Source organism: Rissa tridactyla, chromosome 16 (genome assembly GCF_028500815.1).
Source record: "Rissa tridactyla isolate bRisTri1 chromosome 16, bRisTri1.patW.cur.20221130, whole genome shotgun sequence".
NCBI classification, from domain to species: Eukaryota; Metazoa; Chordata; class Aves; order Charadriiformes; family Laridae; genus Rissa; species Rissa tridactyla.
In genome coordinates this window covers 1,825,942-1,839,080 of record NC_071481.1, presented here as the reverse complement: position 1 = coordinate 1,839,080, position 13,139 = coordinate 1,825,942, and the positions used below count along the sequence as shown (strand labels likewise).

Genomic DNA, 13,139 nt, shown 5'->3' with positions numbered 1-13,139 from the left:
ATGCGGAAGAAGACGGGGAGAGGCATGGAGAAACTGCAGGATGGGTGCAGTGGGAGGGCTGGGAGGAGCTGCGGGGGGGATGGACTGAGCAGATGCTGAGATTCCCTCTGGTCGTGTTGCACAGGGCGCAGAGGGAACCATTACTGGAACTGGAGAGGGGCTGACACGGGAGGTGTCTGTGCATTTCCATTCTGAATGACCCTAAGGAAGAGCAGAGGAGTGGGAGGGAGACGGGAGAGCAGCTTACAGGAACGGACACCGGTTGCCTGTGTTTTTCCTTCGTTCACGCGGTCCCTCTGAATCCATGTTCACCCAGGCCATGGATCTGGAGACTGCTGCGCTTTGACCAGCAAACTCACACGCCTCTTCCCCACAGGACTATGAGGAACGGAGGAAAATGAGAAAGGGTTGTCTTTTTGCTTAGGGAAAATATGACAGACAACCTCTTCATTTTATTTTTTTTTTTTTAAAGTCTGTCATTCTGCTCAGCAGAATTAGTTTTGTATTTTTTTTGCAGAGTAAGGTGACATTTCAGAAACTCAACTTTATGTTTTGTAAGAGTGGCTACAGGTAGCTGTATAAAAGTACATCTCTGTTGTAAAATCAAGCTGCAAGCAACACAAAGGTTTCGGAGAATGCTTTAAAATTCCTTTTTAAATTTCTGCTGTGTACGTGCAGATCTGTCCGTGGAGTTTAACCTTCTGTTAAACTTATAAGAACAGAAATGTTGTGACTTTCAGTGGTTTTTTAAAGGTCCTAATAAAAGGCATGTTTATGAAAACCTTTACATTGCAATAATTGGAGAAGGACAAACTCTACAATTTCTTTTGCTGCTAGCTATTTTTCTATAAAAAAGGGTGCCCGTGCTATTTACAATCCCAATGTTAAAGTTCCAAAAGTCTCTGAAACTAAAAGAGATAGAGCCTTTGTTGGTTCCTGTGTCTGCTGAGAGGCACAAAAAAAGAGGGAGCCCGGACTTTATTGTGTTTTTAGAATCCGCTTTACTTTTGATGGTCAAACGTGTGACAAGTCAGTGAGCCGTTTGTAACATTCGGACAGATCAGTGGCACCCAGCAAATGCATTACTGGTTTTTTTGGTTTTGCCAGTTTTGTGGCTGGTCTGATATGACTTATACGTGTGGGGTAAACACTATTTATTTTTTTTTCTGACCTTTTTCCTCTAGATTAGTAGCTCGTTAATGTTTCACAGGGTTTGATGTTTTCCAGCATGCGGCTGACTAGAATTTGCTGATTGTTAACCGCTGCTTCTTCCTCCGCTATAATTGTGTACGAAGGGTTACTGCCAGCGTTTAGTAAAAAGCTTTCTTGAGTGGTTTCAAGATAAAACCAAACCCCCAAACGGAGAGAGTTCAGAGAACAGTGACGAGGAAACTTCAGCCTTCTCTGTGCTACCTGCAGCCGTGGGGTAAGTTCTGGCTTTTTCTGATCTTCTCAGGAGTTAATCCGACTGTTGAAGGGCTCCTCTGGCAGGGGGAGCTCCTGCTTTTGCACCTGCACGACCGACGCTTTCAGTGTGGCTTTGAAGAGACTTCAGGCTTTGCAACTCCCAGCACTTCTTTAAGCTCACGGGTAGCAGGTCTCACTCAGTACCTCGCTGCCTGCCATGTACATTTTTTTTTTTCTTCCAAAAGTGTGAATTGTGCAATTCATTACCTGGCAGTAACATTCCTGAGAGGGGGGCTGGCTTTTCGGCAGGCGCGGAGATTGTTCTCAATACGGGGGGGTGTGCAAGTTTTGAAGATTTCACTGCTCTTCGTTTCTGCATGATCCAGATCTGTTAATTCTCACCTTGGGTTAATTAGAGTTTGTAAAGCGTGTTATAGACCTCAGCGGACAGGCGCGAGGCACGTGCGGACCTTGTACAGGTGCTGCAGGTGTGCCGAGGGGCTGTGCTGGACCGTGGGCTCTCTGCTTGTCTTACAGTCTGTGGTTTCTAAAGTATTATATTGGCATACGCTGGATCTTAAGTGTTATTTTTTACTGAGATGAACTTTTAATTAAACAGCTGTGAAAGCAGATGAAGATCTTAAGAAGGGAGAGGAGTTAAATATTACTGTTGTTTGGTGGTGTTGTTTGGGGGTAGGATTTCTTGTAGTGTTTAGGCAGCAATTGCTCCAAAGGTGTTTCGTAAAGAAATACCTGTCCTCCAGCCCCATAATTGCTAGATGATGGGAAGCTGGAGATGCGTATCTAAACCAGCGCAGGACCCTTGCTGTTTCATCACTGCTGAGGCTGGAGAGGCAAGACGTGTAGGAAGAGGTAACGTGGGATTAGAATTCTGGGGCCAACTCCACAGAGAACATTTCAGCTTCTATTTCCTGTTGACTTGAGAAACCCAGTTTGTCCTGGTAGAGCCTGGAAAGACTCCGGAAAAGAAACTGGTAGGCAGTGGGGCCTGGGCAGGAACTCTTGGTTGCTAGGACTCCAGTTGCAGTTGGAAGAAGACGCTGTAGGTAAGCTGGGAGCTCTGCGCCGGCAGGTAAAGAGACGGGATGCAGTGTCAGACCAGCATCGGCGATCTACCCACGCGGGGAAAAAAAAAAAAAAAGGCATTTTTTGGGTGCCTGCCATAGCAGCGGTGTGTTTAACGTCTACAGCAAGCATGTGTTTGATGGAGTCTGAAAAAACTTGCTCATGTTTAAATGTGTCTTTTGGTCTGTTTTAGAAGTTGGAGACGGATTTGTCGGCAGGTGGCAGCATGGGAGAAGGAAAGGCTGCGGTTCCTCTTCCTCTGGAAAACATGAAATCTGAATCTTCCTTGTTTTCCGAAGTATGTAATAAAGCTTCTCTGACGCTTAATTGCCTGTGAGTCTAAAATGGAGCAGCAAAACACCTCTGGGTACAGTATTTTCCACTAGGCTAAAGTCTTTTCTGCGCGAGCTTCTAATTTTTGTCCAGTTCCATGTTATTTGTCCAGTTCCATGTTATTTGTCCACTACCGTGGTCCTTGCTGAAGGGGCTCGTTGTGGTTGGGGTGAGGGCTGTTAGAGGGGGCTGGAGGGGTGTTAGAGGGGGCTGTTCCCCAGAGCCTCTGGCTGAGCCACATAAACATGTTATACATCATTTAGCCTGGGAGCGGCTGGAAATGGAAGAGCAGCGCGGTGTGTGTGAGTCAGTGCTGCTGCCCGCCAGCCTGCGGGGGTCTGGGCAGCGCCGGACGTGCGTGGGGAGCACCATGTCTGAAAGCTCTGCAGGCTGTGAGTGCGCGTCCCACTGCTGCTCAGAGTGCATAAACCCTGTTCCAGTACTGAAAGTTCTGGATTATTGAGAATTCCTTTACAAAATATTACAGACCTTGTTTTGGGGACAAACTGTTTCATTCTTACCTAACACCAAATACATTATTTTCTTGTGCAGGGGGAGGAAAAGATGATCTTGTACGGGGCTCTGCTCCTTTGAAAAGAACTAAAAAGTCATCGCAACTCTACAGCTGCTGAGGAAGGTGTGAAGCTTCGGGTAGGAGCAGGTATTGCTTGTAGCTGAAATCGCTGTCCTGATTTGAAGTGGGGAAACCAGTTGCAGCTTAAACTTCACCTGATTGTGGGATAAATGATAATCAGTGTCTTGGGAGCACAGCACATTGTCCCTGTACCACCAAAACGGGCTCCCAAGGATAGAATGCTGGTAAAGCTGTGTTCTGTCACTGCCGTTGCTGTTCACAACCCGAGTACGTAGCTGCTGCCACCAGGAACATGCAACATAATGGTCAGATGCCAGAGAGCCCAGCAGCACGGCTGGCCGGTGGGATGAGTGGTTGTGCCACGCGATACTAACGGGCTGTGCTGGAAAACGTTACCTGGCAGACGGAAGGTTTTTGAAGTTCAGCCTGGTCAGGACCTGGATCCTCCTGGAAAGGCATTACCATCCCTGCTCTGAACTTTGAATTGGCACTTGCATTAAACTGGGATGGAAGGGAAGCCTACGGATGGCACAGGTGTCAGATGGAAACTGAATGCCACGTGGTGAACTCGGTGCACAGGAACAGACCCTGCTTAACGAGCCACAACCTTCATTTCAAAGTCCTCTGCATTTCTCCCTGTAGATGTTCACGTACTGATAGGTGACGGTCCGAGAAACTCCGCTGCTGCCCCTGTCCTCAGCTTGAATTGTTTCTCACTGGTGGTAGCAGCACATCTCCTCTTCTGCGGCCCTTGTGCCGTATGATTATGGAAAAGTAACGTGGTGGTCAATAGGGAGTGCCAGTTCCTAGTTGTTTCGAGCCCAGCTCTTACTCTGTTGTTGTTTGCTGGAGGCTGGTGGCAGGAGTGCGATGGAGGGGGCTGTCCCCGGAGTGGGGAGGTGGATGCAGCAGGGGTGAAACAGAAGGACACGGGTGGGACTGTAACGGGAGGTTGCAGCTTATGCACTCGGGCTGTGCTGGCACAGGCACAGAGCGACAGATGGAAAGAGTCTTCCGCAGGTGGGAGGCGTAATAAACTTACATGAAAAAATAAAGTAACTTCCATGTGCTGTTATAAGAACTTGGAATAAAACCTCCCAGGCACGTTTTAATTATCCCTTTAGCAGTTGCATATGCCAGAACTTCTAATGGCACATCTCCGGAGCTTAATGATTCAGCGGAGTAATTAAATTGTCAGCCATGTGAACCTCCTCCACCTGACCTCTGCACGCCTGCGTGCGGTTTCCCCTGCTTGGCATATATATTCCGTTGTCACTTGCCCGAGTTCCCTCACGGCAGCAGTGGCTGCCAGGCAATCCAGTATCAGGCAGTTTCGTAGTCCCTCACAAAGTATAAAATAATGCAATTCTCAAGGCCAGAACCGTGCTATGAATACGGTAACAAAGAACAATAACTTGTATTTTTAGAGAAGGATTATATGCAAATCTGACCTCAGACTATTTCTGAGCTCTGCAGAGTACATGCTGAGTTAATATTACTGCAATATTTGTAGTATATTTCTAGCTGTTCTAGCCCAACTAAGACAGTTACTAGCACTGTGTTACCGGTCACAGCTTTGGTTGACTCTTCTTCCGTAATCTCACGCGTTTGTTCTTGTGCTTAACTCTGACCTGTCTCGCGAGCAAGGGACCTTTCCAGCATGTTGGGAACGTACCGAGCTGTAGACCCTGCTCCCCAGCCGTAATTACTTCTGTATTTCTTACAGTGCAACGAAGAGGCCTACATCTGATAACAAAACCCAGGAGCGTGAAGTAGTTAAGCAGAAATGGAGGCGCAAGGACAGTCTTTGTTCTGTTACTCCCTGTTTGCAGCGAACTTGCCTTTTGGCATTAATGGCCTCGTGCGATAGCTGCGCCACTGCAAATATGAGAGTGTGTTATATGGAAGAGATGCTGTGCCAGATTCTGTCCTTGAATTTGTGACAATGTTCATATTGGCAATCAATAGTTTGTATTTATTTCTATTTTTTCCCTTTAGATATTGTCTCTTGTATTTTACATTAAAAAGTTACTCCTCAAATTCTCTTATTTTTTCTAATATTGTGCTGCTAAAAGATGTAGCCTCCCCAATTTTTCTGTCCCTAAACAATTCCAGCTGTAGTTTATCCTGAGGTACCGTTAGTGGCGACTTAACAGACAAGCTGAACTACTGAACAGTGTAGTAGTTTAAATGTTGTTCTCTTCTTAATAGCCCTGGAATGAAAACACTTTCAGATGGCAGGCAAACTGCCTGACCTTGCGTGAAATCTGCGATGGTCAGGCTGAGCCGGACCTGACTGTTAGGATGAGTCCGAGCGGAAGGTGTCAAAAGGAATCGTACGTTCAGGGCAGAGCAGGACTCCCCCGAGGAGGCCGGGGAGAACTCCCTTTTCTCAGACCAATCTGCGCAAACAGGTGTCTGTTGCTGTGATCTCTCGGGGACAAATATTAAAGGCATCTCAGGCCAGGACGCTTTTCTTGGAGAGTCCGTTGCACTGTAAACGCCCGGCTTTTAAAGGAACGAGAGGACAGAGGCGAGAAAGGCACTTTGGCCAACTTCGCTTACGGGAAGTGCCACGATAAGACACGCGCTGGGCAAGGGGAGAAGTTTTTATTACCTGGGTGAGCTTTGCTGCGTGCGTGCAATCTGGCCTGGAAAATCTGAGTAAGTGAAGATGGACAAAATGCAGGTAAGGACGGTTTATTTTGCCTGCCACCACACACAAATAATTAAATAACAAAACCCGATTTATCAGAGCACTTGACTGTCTTGTAACCAATAATTTAATATTAAAAATAATTAAAATCCTTCCAATAGGAAACAGTAGTCAAATGATCTTTCCACAAACATCAGTTCTAGATGAGATGAGAAAGGTGAACCGCACTTAATGGCAGGAACAGAGCTTGGACAGCATTTCATACTAAGGAGGGCTGCAGATCATGTCAGTTTTCATACAGATAAAGAGCAATTTATTAAAAAAAAAATCCCTAGCCCGTTACACGTACAATTCAATCCAGGAGCAAGTACAAACCTAGTTTGTGCGACAGTCAGTTTTAACAAGGCGCATGGGACGTGAGCGTTTGGTTAATTCAAGAGTAAAACTCTCTTAAAGTGAACAAAAACCAGAATGGAACATAATTAGGCTCGTCTTCAACATCCAGTTGCAAACACCTTAAAGCACTGTTGTTCTGCGGAACTTGGTCTCTGTCATTCTCACCATCGCTGGTGGATTGGCCTCTCCCCTCTCTCGTGATGGTGGGGCAGAAAGTCATAAAATTGGCATGAAGCCTGTTAGCACATCAGGATCTCGCCTCTCACCAAGCCGCTCCCACATCCCTAATTTAACTACGTGGTTCTGGTCCTGGATGGAGTCGAGAGCTCGTGTTAGTCATAGTTTGAGTTGAACCTTGATTAACGTCTAAAGCACGGCCTGTCGGTTTGTGTTTTACAGAGCCTGTGTTGCCTCCTAACTAGCTTTAACTCGTATCCTCTTGGCTGACCTGTAAGTCGCGTGGATGATTGACTGTGATATTCTATGAAGTTGCTGCTGTTGTGTTTTAGTAGCGTCATTGAGTCTGACTTCAAAGGGTTTTGGTCTTCAGTATCAGCGAGAACTGGAACTTACCAGAACGGACAAGTATTAAATACAGAATTAGGTGTAGAAAATTCACTACTGTGAATTTGTGGGGGTTTGTATTCTAAACTATTCCAGCTCTGAGGTAAAGTGCCAGGAACACACAGGGCCTTGTCTGACGATCTCACAGGAAATAAACATCCCAGTACGTGTCTCAGTAGAACCTGAAGTTTTAATGCCTGAAGCCCTTCAAACTGTATGGAGGCGTGAGCAGGACACGTACGCGCCAGGTTCTGTACCTCCGGGTTTCCCTTAAGACAGTTTAAGTCACTTAAAGGGGAGTTTAATCCTGGTATATCGTATTTTTTTTAAAGGGCTCTCAGAGCTTGTTAGTGCACTCTTCTACTCATCTTTGTTGCTGCTGTTTTAGTGTGGGTCAGCCCTAAAGTTTTCAGGCACTTAAATATGTGAATCCAACAATTCCCACCTGAAAAACCATCCTTTCCTCCCACTTCATCTGCTTTGAATCAGAATCTTTGTTAGAATTAATGCGGTCGAGCGCAGCTCTCCTCAGGTAAGAGACACAGCTGAAATCAACCCCAAACCAACCGGGAACTGAGGCTGCGTTCCCTTTCCCAGGTCTGTGTATAGTCATCGGAGCTGCAGCATAGAAAGAATTAGATGTGGAACAGTTTGTCTATTATTATTACCTGCATTGAAAGCCAAATTCTATGCTCTGCGTAATATTTGTTTGCAGTGGGCAACTCTCCCGGTGGGTGCTGAACAGTCTCTTCTTAGTCTTTTGAAGAGAGATTAAATAAACACAGCTCCAACTAAAGGCAGTTCCTGCTCACCCTCCCTTTCTGCGCTCAACTCCAGACTGCGAAGGGCGTAGAAGAGCGGTTAATCCCTGAGGTAGCGCTGATTCTCCAAGAAAGTTATCTTCCAAGATTACTTTTAAGGTAAAAATAAAATGTAATTGAACTATATATTCTCAGCTCCCATAAAAGCGGCGATTTATCGGCAGACTGATTTCACTTTTGCAGGTAAAATTCCTGCAAAAATCAGGAAGGTTTCACTCAGCGATTTACCAGCTCTTAAGGTCAAATGGCCAGAGTAATTCAGCGGCGCATCTCTTTGGCAAAGCTGCTTCTGTTACGTGATTTTCGTTTCCTTCCCTGTTGTTTCGATAATCAAAGCGTTTGCTAGCGGTGCGCTAACGAGATCTGTGAAGCACATGAACAGTGGGATGTGGCACTTCCTAAGCTCAGCACTAGTAGTTGCTGTCTTGCCTTCCAGTGATTTCTGTGCTAGAAAGAACAGCATTTGATGAAAGAGTATTTAAAATTCACTATTAAGTGTCGTCAGTTTAAAATATTATCATTATATTGGAATGCTCACTAAGGAAAGCCACGCAAAGCTCTCTACAGTAAAATGCTCGCTGAATTGGCTACCGTGATTTTTTTTTTTTTTATTAAAAATTAATACTTGTTACATTTTCGAGTGTAAATACTGAAAAATAGCCTATGGCAAAATGAAAAGGCACAGGATTAAAACCAGCTTAATTGTTTCCATGGATACATGTTTGCTATTTGGCAAAAAGTATTTCATACACTTTCTACAAGAATAAGCATCATTTTAAATATATCTCTGAAGGGAGGGACCCTGCAGTTTTAACCATAACAACAGAATTTGCACTCCTTGAACTGTGACTTTTCTATCTAGTAATACCTCACGTGAGGGTGACGTTACGGTTGTTCTTTGGAGCAGAGGAACTCGAGTGCAGCAGAATTAGCGGCCGACGGGCATCGTAACAGAGAGCTCACTTGGCAACATCTCAAGACAAACAGCAATCTCGTACAGCAGCGGGTGAGCGAGGGGCAAGGACACAGACAGCACGGGAGTTTGAACTACCTCTAACCTGAATTTGGGAAGAATGCACCAGAAACGGAATCAGAATACTGGCAACCGGTTCAGTGAAACAAACGGGTCTGCGGAGTCTCAGAAGGCGTAGTTGTAAGACGTACTAAAATTATTGTTCCTTTCTGAAAAATAGATATATAGGTGTTTGTTGGTTCTGTTTTCTATTTAACAATTAGTCTTTGTAACCCTGATGCAGTATCTTGATAACAGTCAGGATGTCATTTGAAACAGTCGTTTCTCTTCTGGAGCACGCTGTGGCTTTCGGCACGGCCCGTCAGTCACTGAGACACCAGTGAGCTTCCCAGTGGAACTGGGAGAGCTGGAGCGCTGTAGTTTCCTTGATTCCCACTACAGGAGCTGCACCATTAGCCTTGGCTGTGACTGAATGGGAGAACACCAGGCACATCATTGGCAAGAACTGTTTGTTGCGTTACCGGAGCGTGTGTCATCCTCACCAGCGTTCTTTTTGGTTACCACACTCTGCATTTCTCCGCAGGGTGCATGGCTGTGCCGCTTTTGCAGTGGAACACCTCTGAGAAGGCTTCAAAGTTCTGCAAAGATCCCATCACCCTAAACAGAGAGAAGGAACTTATTTACATGGATGCGATGCATGGGGATTGTTGCTCTGGAAAACAGAAAGCCGTGTCCATGAAGTGATTTAGTCTCACAACTCAATTACCGTCCCAGAATACGTAATACTTTATGCAAGAACAATATAGCTAACACGACAAAGGAAATGCTAGAACAGAGCACACAGTAAGTGGGTTCTGGTCCGTTCTCTGTAGACTGGCAGATTTCCCAGGCCAAGTAAAGGAATGTACCTTCAGCAGCGTCCTACAAGCCTCGGGAGAAATCCTCAAAGTTATTCTGGCTTTATCTTGTCCGTTAGAATGCAGCTGCTGGCAAGGAGCCACCCTCCTTCTGCGCTCCGTTGGTGCGATGGGTCGAACCAAGGAAGTTACCAATTAGTAAATCAGTTCGTAAAACCCACCTGTATTTCAGAGGGCTGTGAACATCTGTCTTTATTGACTGGCTCGCGTATTCTGGTCTGTAGGAACCACACCAAACCTAGACAAGGAGGATGAATGATTAGTGGGTCAGTATTAAAGGGAATATCAATTTAGGGACCTTCTCACTGTTTTTCAAAGTTTTTCCTAAGAGCCATCCCAATTTTTCACAACACAGTTGGAATATGTTTTATAGAGGAGGCAGAAGAGATGTAATTATTTGCTAATTAGTTTTTGTTTTATTGAGTTCTTAGATCAAGATCTGATGCTTTGGGACAGATATATTAGCTCTTGATTTCACCCGTGTGTTTCCTCAACCAGATGAGCTTAAGTCCAAGAGTCTGAGGCACACCACTACGTGTGCTGGCTGCTGACAGGTATTTGACCTACTCTTTTGTTTCTGGGAGTGTAAACGCAAGGGAGTTCCTCACCCAGGCAGAAGGGTGAAATTCAACTCGGCAAACTCATTATTGTTGCATTGTAATGAAGTGGTATAGAGGAAAATGTGTGGAATCTGTGGCAACATCTGTGATCTGAATACGTATTCCTGTTTCAGGGCTGCTGGCTTGGTGTTTCGCAGGCATTCCGTTTTCTCCAGCACTTGTTAAGAAACGGACGAAACCCTGGCTGTATCGAAAGCAAAAGGAGATTTCTCCTAAATGTTAGTGGCACCAATGTTTACATGAAATGGCAAGCTCTTCAGAGCTGTCCCTGTCAGCTGCTGTCTGACGTGCCTCTCCGTTGGCAGGTGCCCTGTTTCTCTGTATCCTCACTCCAGCAGGTCTCAGTAGAGCTATCAGAAAAGTTACTGAAACCTCTTTAATCACTAAACCATCTTTTTCACATCTGTCTTGAGGTCGTTTTGATAAGCGCAGTCAACAGTGAGTCCCTGGCCAAGTGCGGCTTGGGACTGATTTTCTCTCTAACCTTTAGGATAACCTGATTTAGACTTTCATGCAGCGTGCAGTGGCTGCATCCGAGTGTTCTTACCTGGGCAAAGTTGAGGAAGAAAAGCTGTTTGTGGGACAGATTCAGTCCAGGCAACTTTGGCTCCTTCCCTTCCCGCTCCAGCCATTTTAAGTAGGCCTGGAAATGATGATAGGTTCAATTCAGAGAAGCGGCAGAACGGCCTCTTCAGCATGACGGGTATTTTGAATGGTCATTTGGGGTGAGAGGTTTTAGTCACAATGTAAATGAACCCCGCATGTCTTCCCTTCTGTATTTTTTTTAGTTTTTATCTTTCTAATACAAATAGTACAGGTAGTTTTATGAAAAAGCTGTTAAAAGTACTCTGTTGACTTTTCTACTAAAAAAATGAAACACAAAGATAATTTGCATTCAACTTGCTAAGTACAGTAATCTCTGAACGGAAAACTGCTATAAAAGAGGAAAAAATACCAAGCGTTATGGGAGCGGAGTTTTAGAGGAGTGGTTACTGTTGGCCAGTTGACCGTCACTGCCAGAGGCCAGGCGTGTTCCTTACGGAGCGACCTGGAGACCTATTCTGGATTTCTCCAGCAAGGTGGCAGACGCTGGTTTAGGCAAAGGGGTGCCGCTGCCCCATGGGCCGTCGGTCTGCTCTTGTGGCGCAGCGTGGCTGCCAACAGCGCGGTTCCGTGCAGCTGGCGGTGGAGATTAAATCAGTAACGCTACGGAGACTGAGTGCCCGCGGCTGCAGTTTGAAGTAAAATCATCAGCTTCCGCTGACTTTTTCTACAGGAATTTGTATCTGGAAATAAAGTGTTAAGTCTTCTCCACAGTTCTATAGTGATGATTTTTCTCTCTTCAGGTAACTGCTCATAAAATAGCAGATAATAACCTTGCTCAATGTTAAATCCATTACCTGTTATTGTTACACATTAATTGGCCAATTTTCTTTTTTTAGGTCTATTGACATAATGGAGACAAGTTAATGTGTCCTCATGCTGCTTAATTTCAAATGTTCTATTCCCTTCTCCTCTCGGGTGCCGAGATAGTCCCAAAGCACAGGAAACGTGAGCGGCAGAGCTGAGCGTGAAAATACAGCCAGCACCACGGAACAGAGGATTCCGCGTGCAGGCGCTTTATGTCATACCACGCTACTCGTCCACATTTGTAATAGCTTTTAGAACCAAGTACATATTCACCTTGACGAAGTAATTAATTTTAATGGAATCCCTCGGAGTCAGAATTGTCAGCTTAGATTTCTGAAAATTCAGGATGTTCTTCTGTAAACACCCTTAACTATTGCCATATTCAAAACACCGGAGATAAGAAGTTTTACCACAACGTCTGTTAGGATTATTTGTAGAAAAGAACGTTCCATGCTCACACCTGAGCTCCGCATGGAAAGAGCCTCTGTGCTGAGAAGTGCTGTGCTCCTATTTATAATGGTGGTTTGTAAATCTGGAGGATTAAAGATACTGGACTCCCCTGAGTCTGGAGGCCGACTTCCCCTGGTAGGGCAGGAGAAATAAGGTGATACGCAATAGTCTTATAATAGATAAAACCACGCTGAACAACACAGTTTTTCAACCACGGCACGGAGGTCGTGCTCTGAAATACCAGGTGCGTTCCTCTTGTTTTGACAATAACAGTGGTTGAAGCAACCTTTTCCCTTGGAAAGAGGCAGTTCTGAGATTCTCAATCCCTGCTTTTTTATTCTGCTTTCCCGCTGCATGGAAAATACATAACGGCAAGGTAGAAGGGACTTCTCTGTGTTATTTTCCTAAAGCTTATAAACACATAAAGAAAGCAACAAAAGGAGCTAGGCTTTTAGAGACGGGTATTTAGTAGATATGATCTGTATCCCTCTTGGGAAAGAGATGGTATTTCCATTTATTCTTTTCATGTCCTACCAGATGTGTCACTTCTGAGATCAAAGATGAAAAGCGTGAGAGAAATAAACTTGGAAAAAACAGTTGCTCTGCTTCATAATATCACCAAACTGTGTTGCCAAGAAATTAGCGCTCTGTTGCCATGTGACGAGCTGTTTGAAGTCTCAGCTGCCATTTTCAGATTAAGGGCTTTATAAAATGGAGGGCGTTGTACCTCCGTACCTGGCTAATCCTGTGCCCGTTTATGAATGTTGCCCTTGTTTCCCCGAGACAGATGGATGCAGCATCAAGCACTGCAGCACATCAAAGCACAGGGAGGAGAATGAGGTGTCCTCTCCCGGGTGCAAGAATGCCAGCCATCCTACAGCGTGGTTGCATCGACAGGCGCATCAGCTTCC

The 13,139-nt window shown here is 45.3% G+C and overlaps 1 protein-coding gene across 1 annotated transcript in view; it reads right to left on the bottom strand.

Moving 5' to 3' along the window:
* Nucleotides 1-8,451: 8,451 nt before the first annotated feature.
* Nucleotides 8,452-13,139, bottom strand: part of MMEL1 (membrane metalloendopeptidase like 1) — a 29,065-nt gene continuing 24,377 nt past the window's right edge. The window contains exons 21-23 of the mRNA XM_054222435.1: nt 10,916-11,011; nt 9,910-9,986; nt 8,452-9,488 (exon numbers count right to left, since the gene is read on the bottom strand). Of these exons, the coding sequence (XP_054078410.1) occupies nt 9,389-9,488; nt 9,910-9,986; nt 10,916-11,011 (273 nt within the window). The 3' untranslated portion in view covers nt 8,452-9,388. The remainder of the gene's footprint in view (nt 9,489-9,909; nt 9,987-10,915; nt 11,012-13,139) is intronic.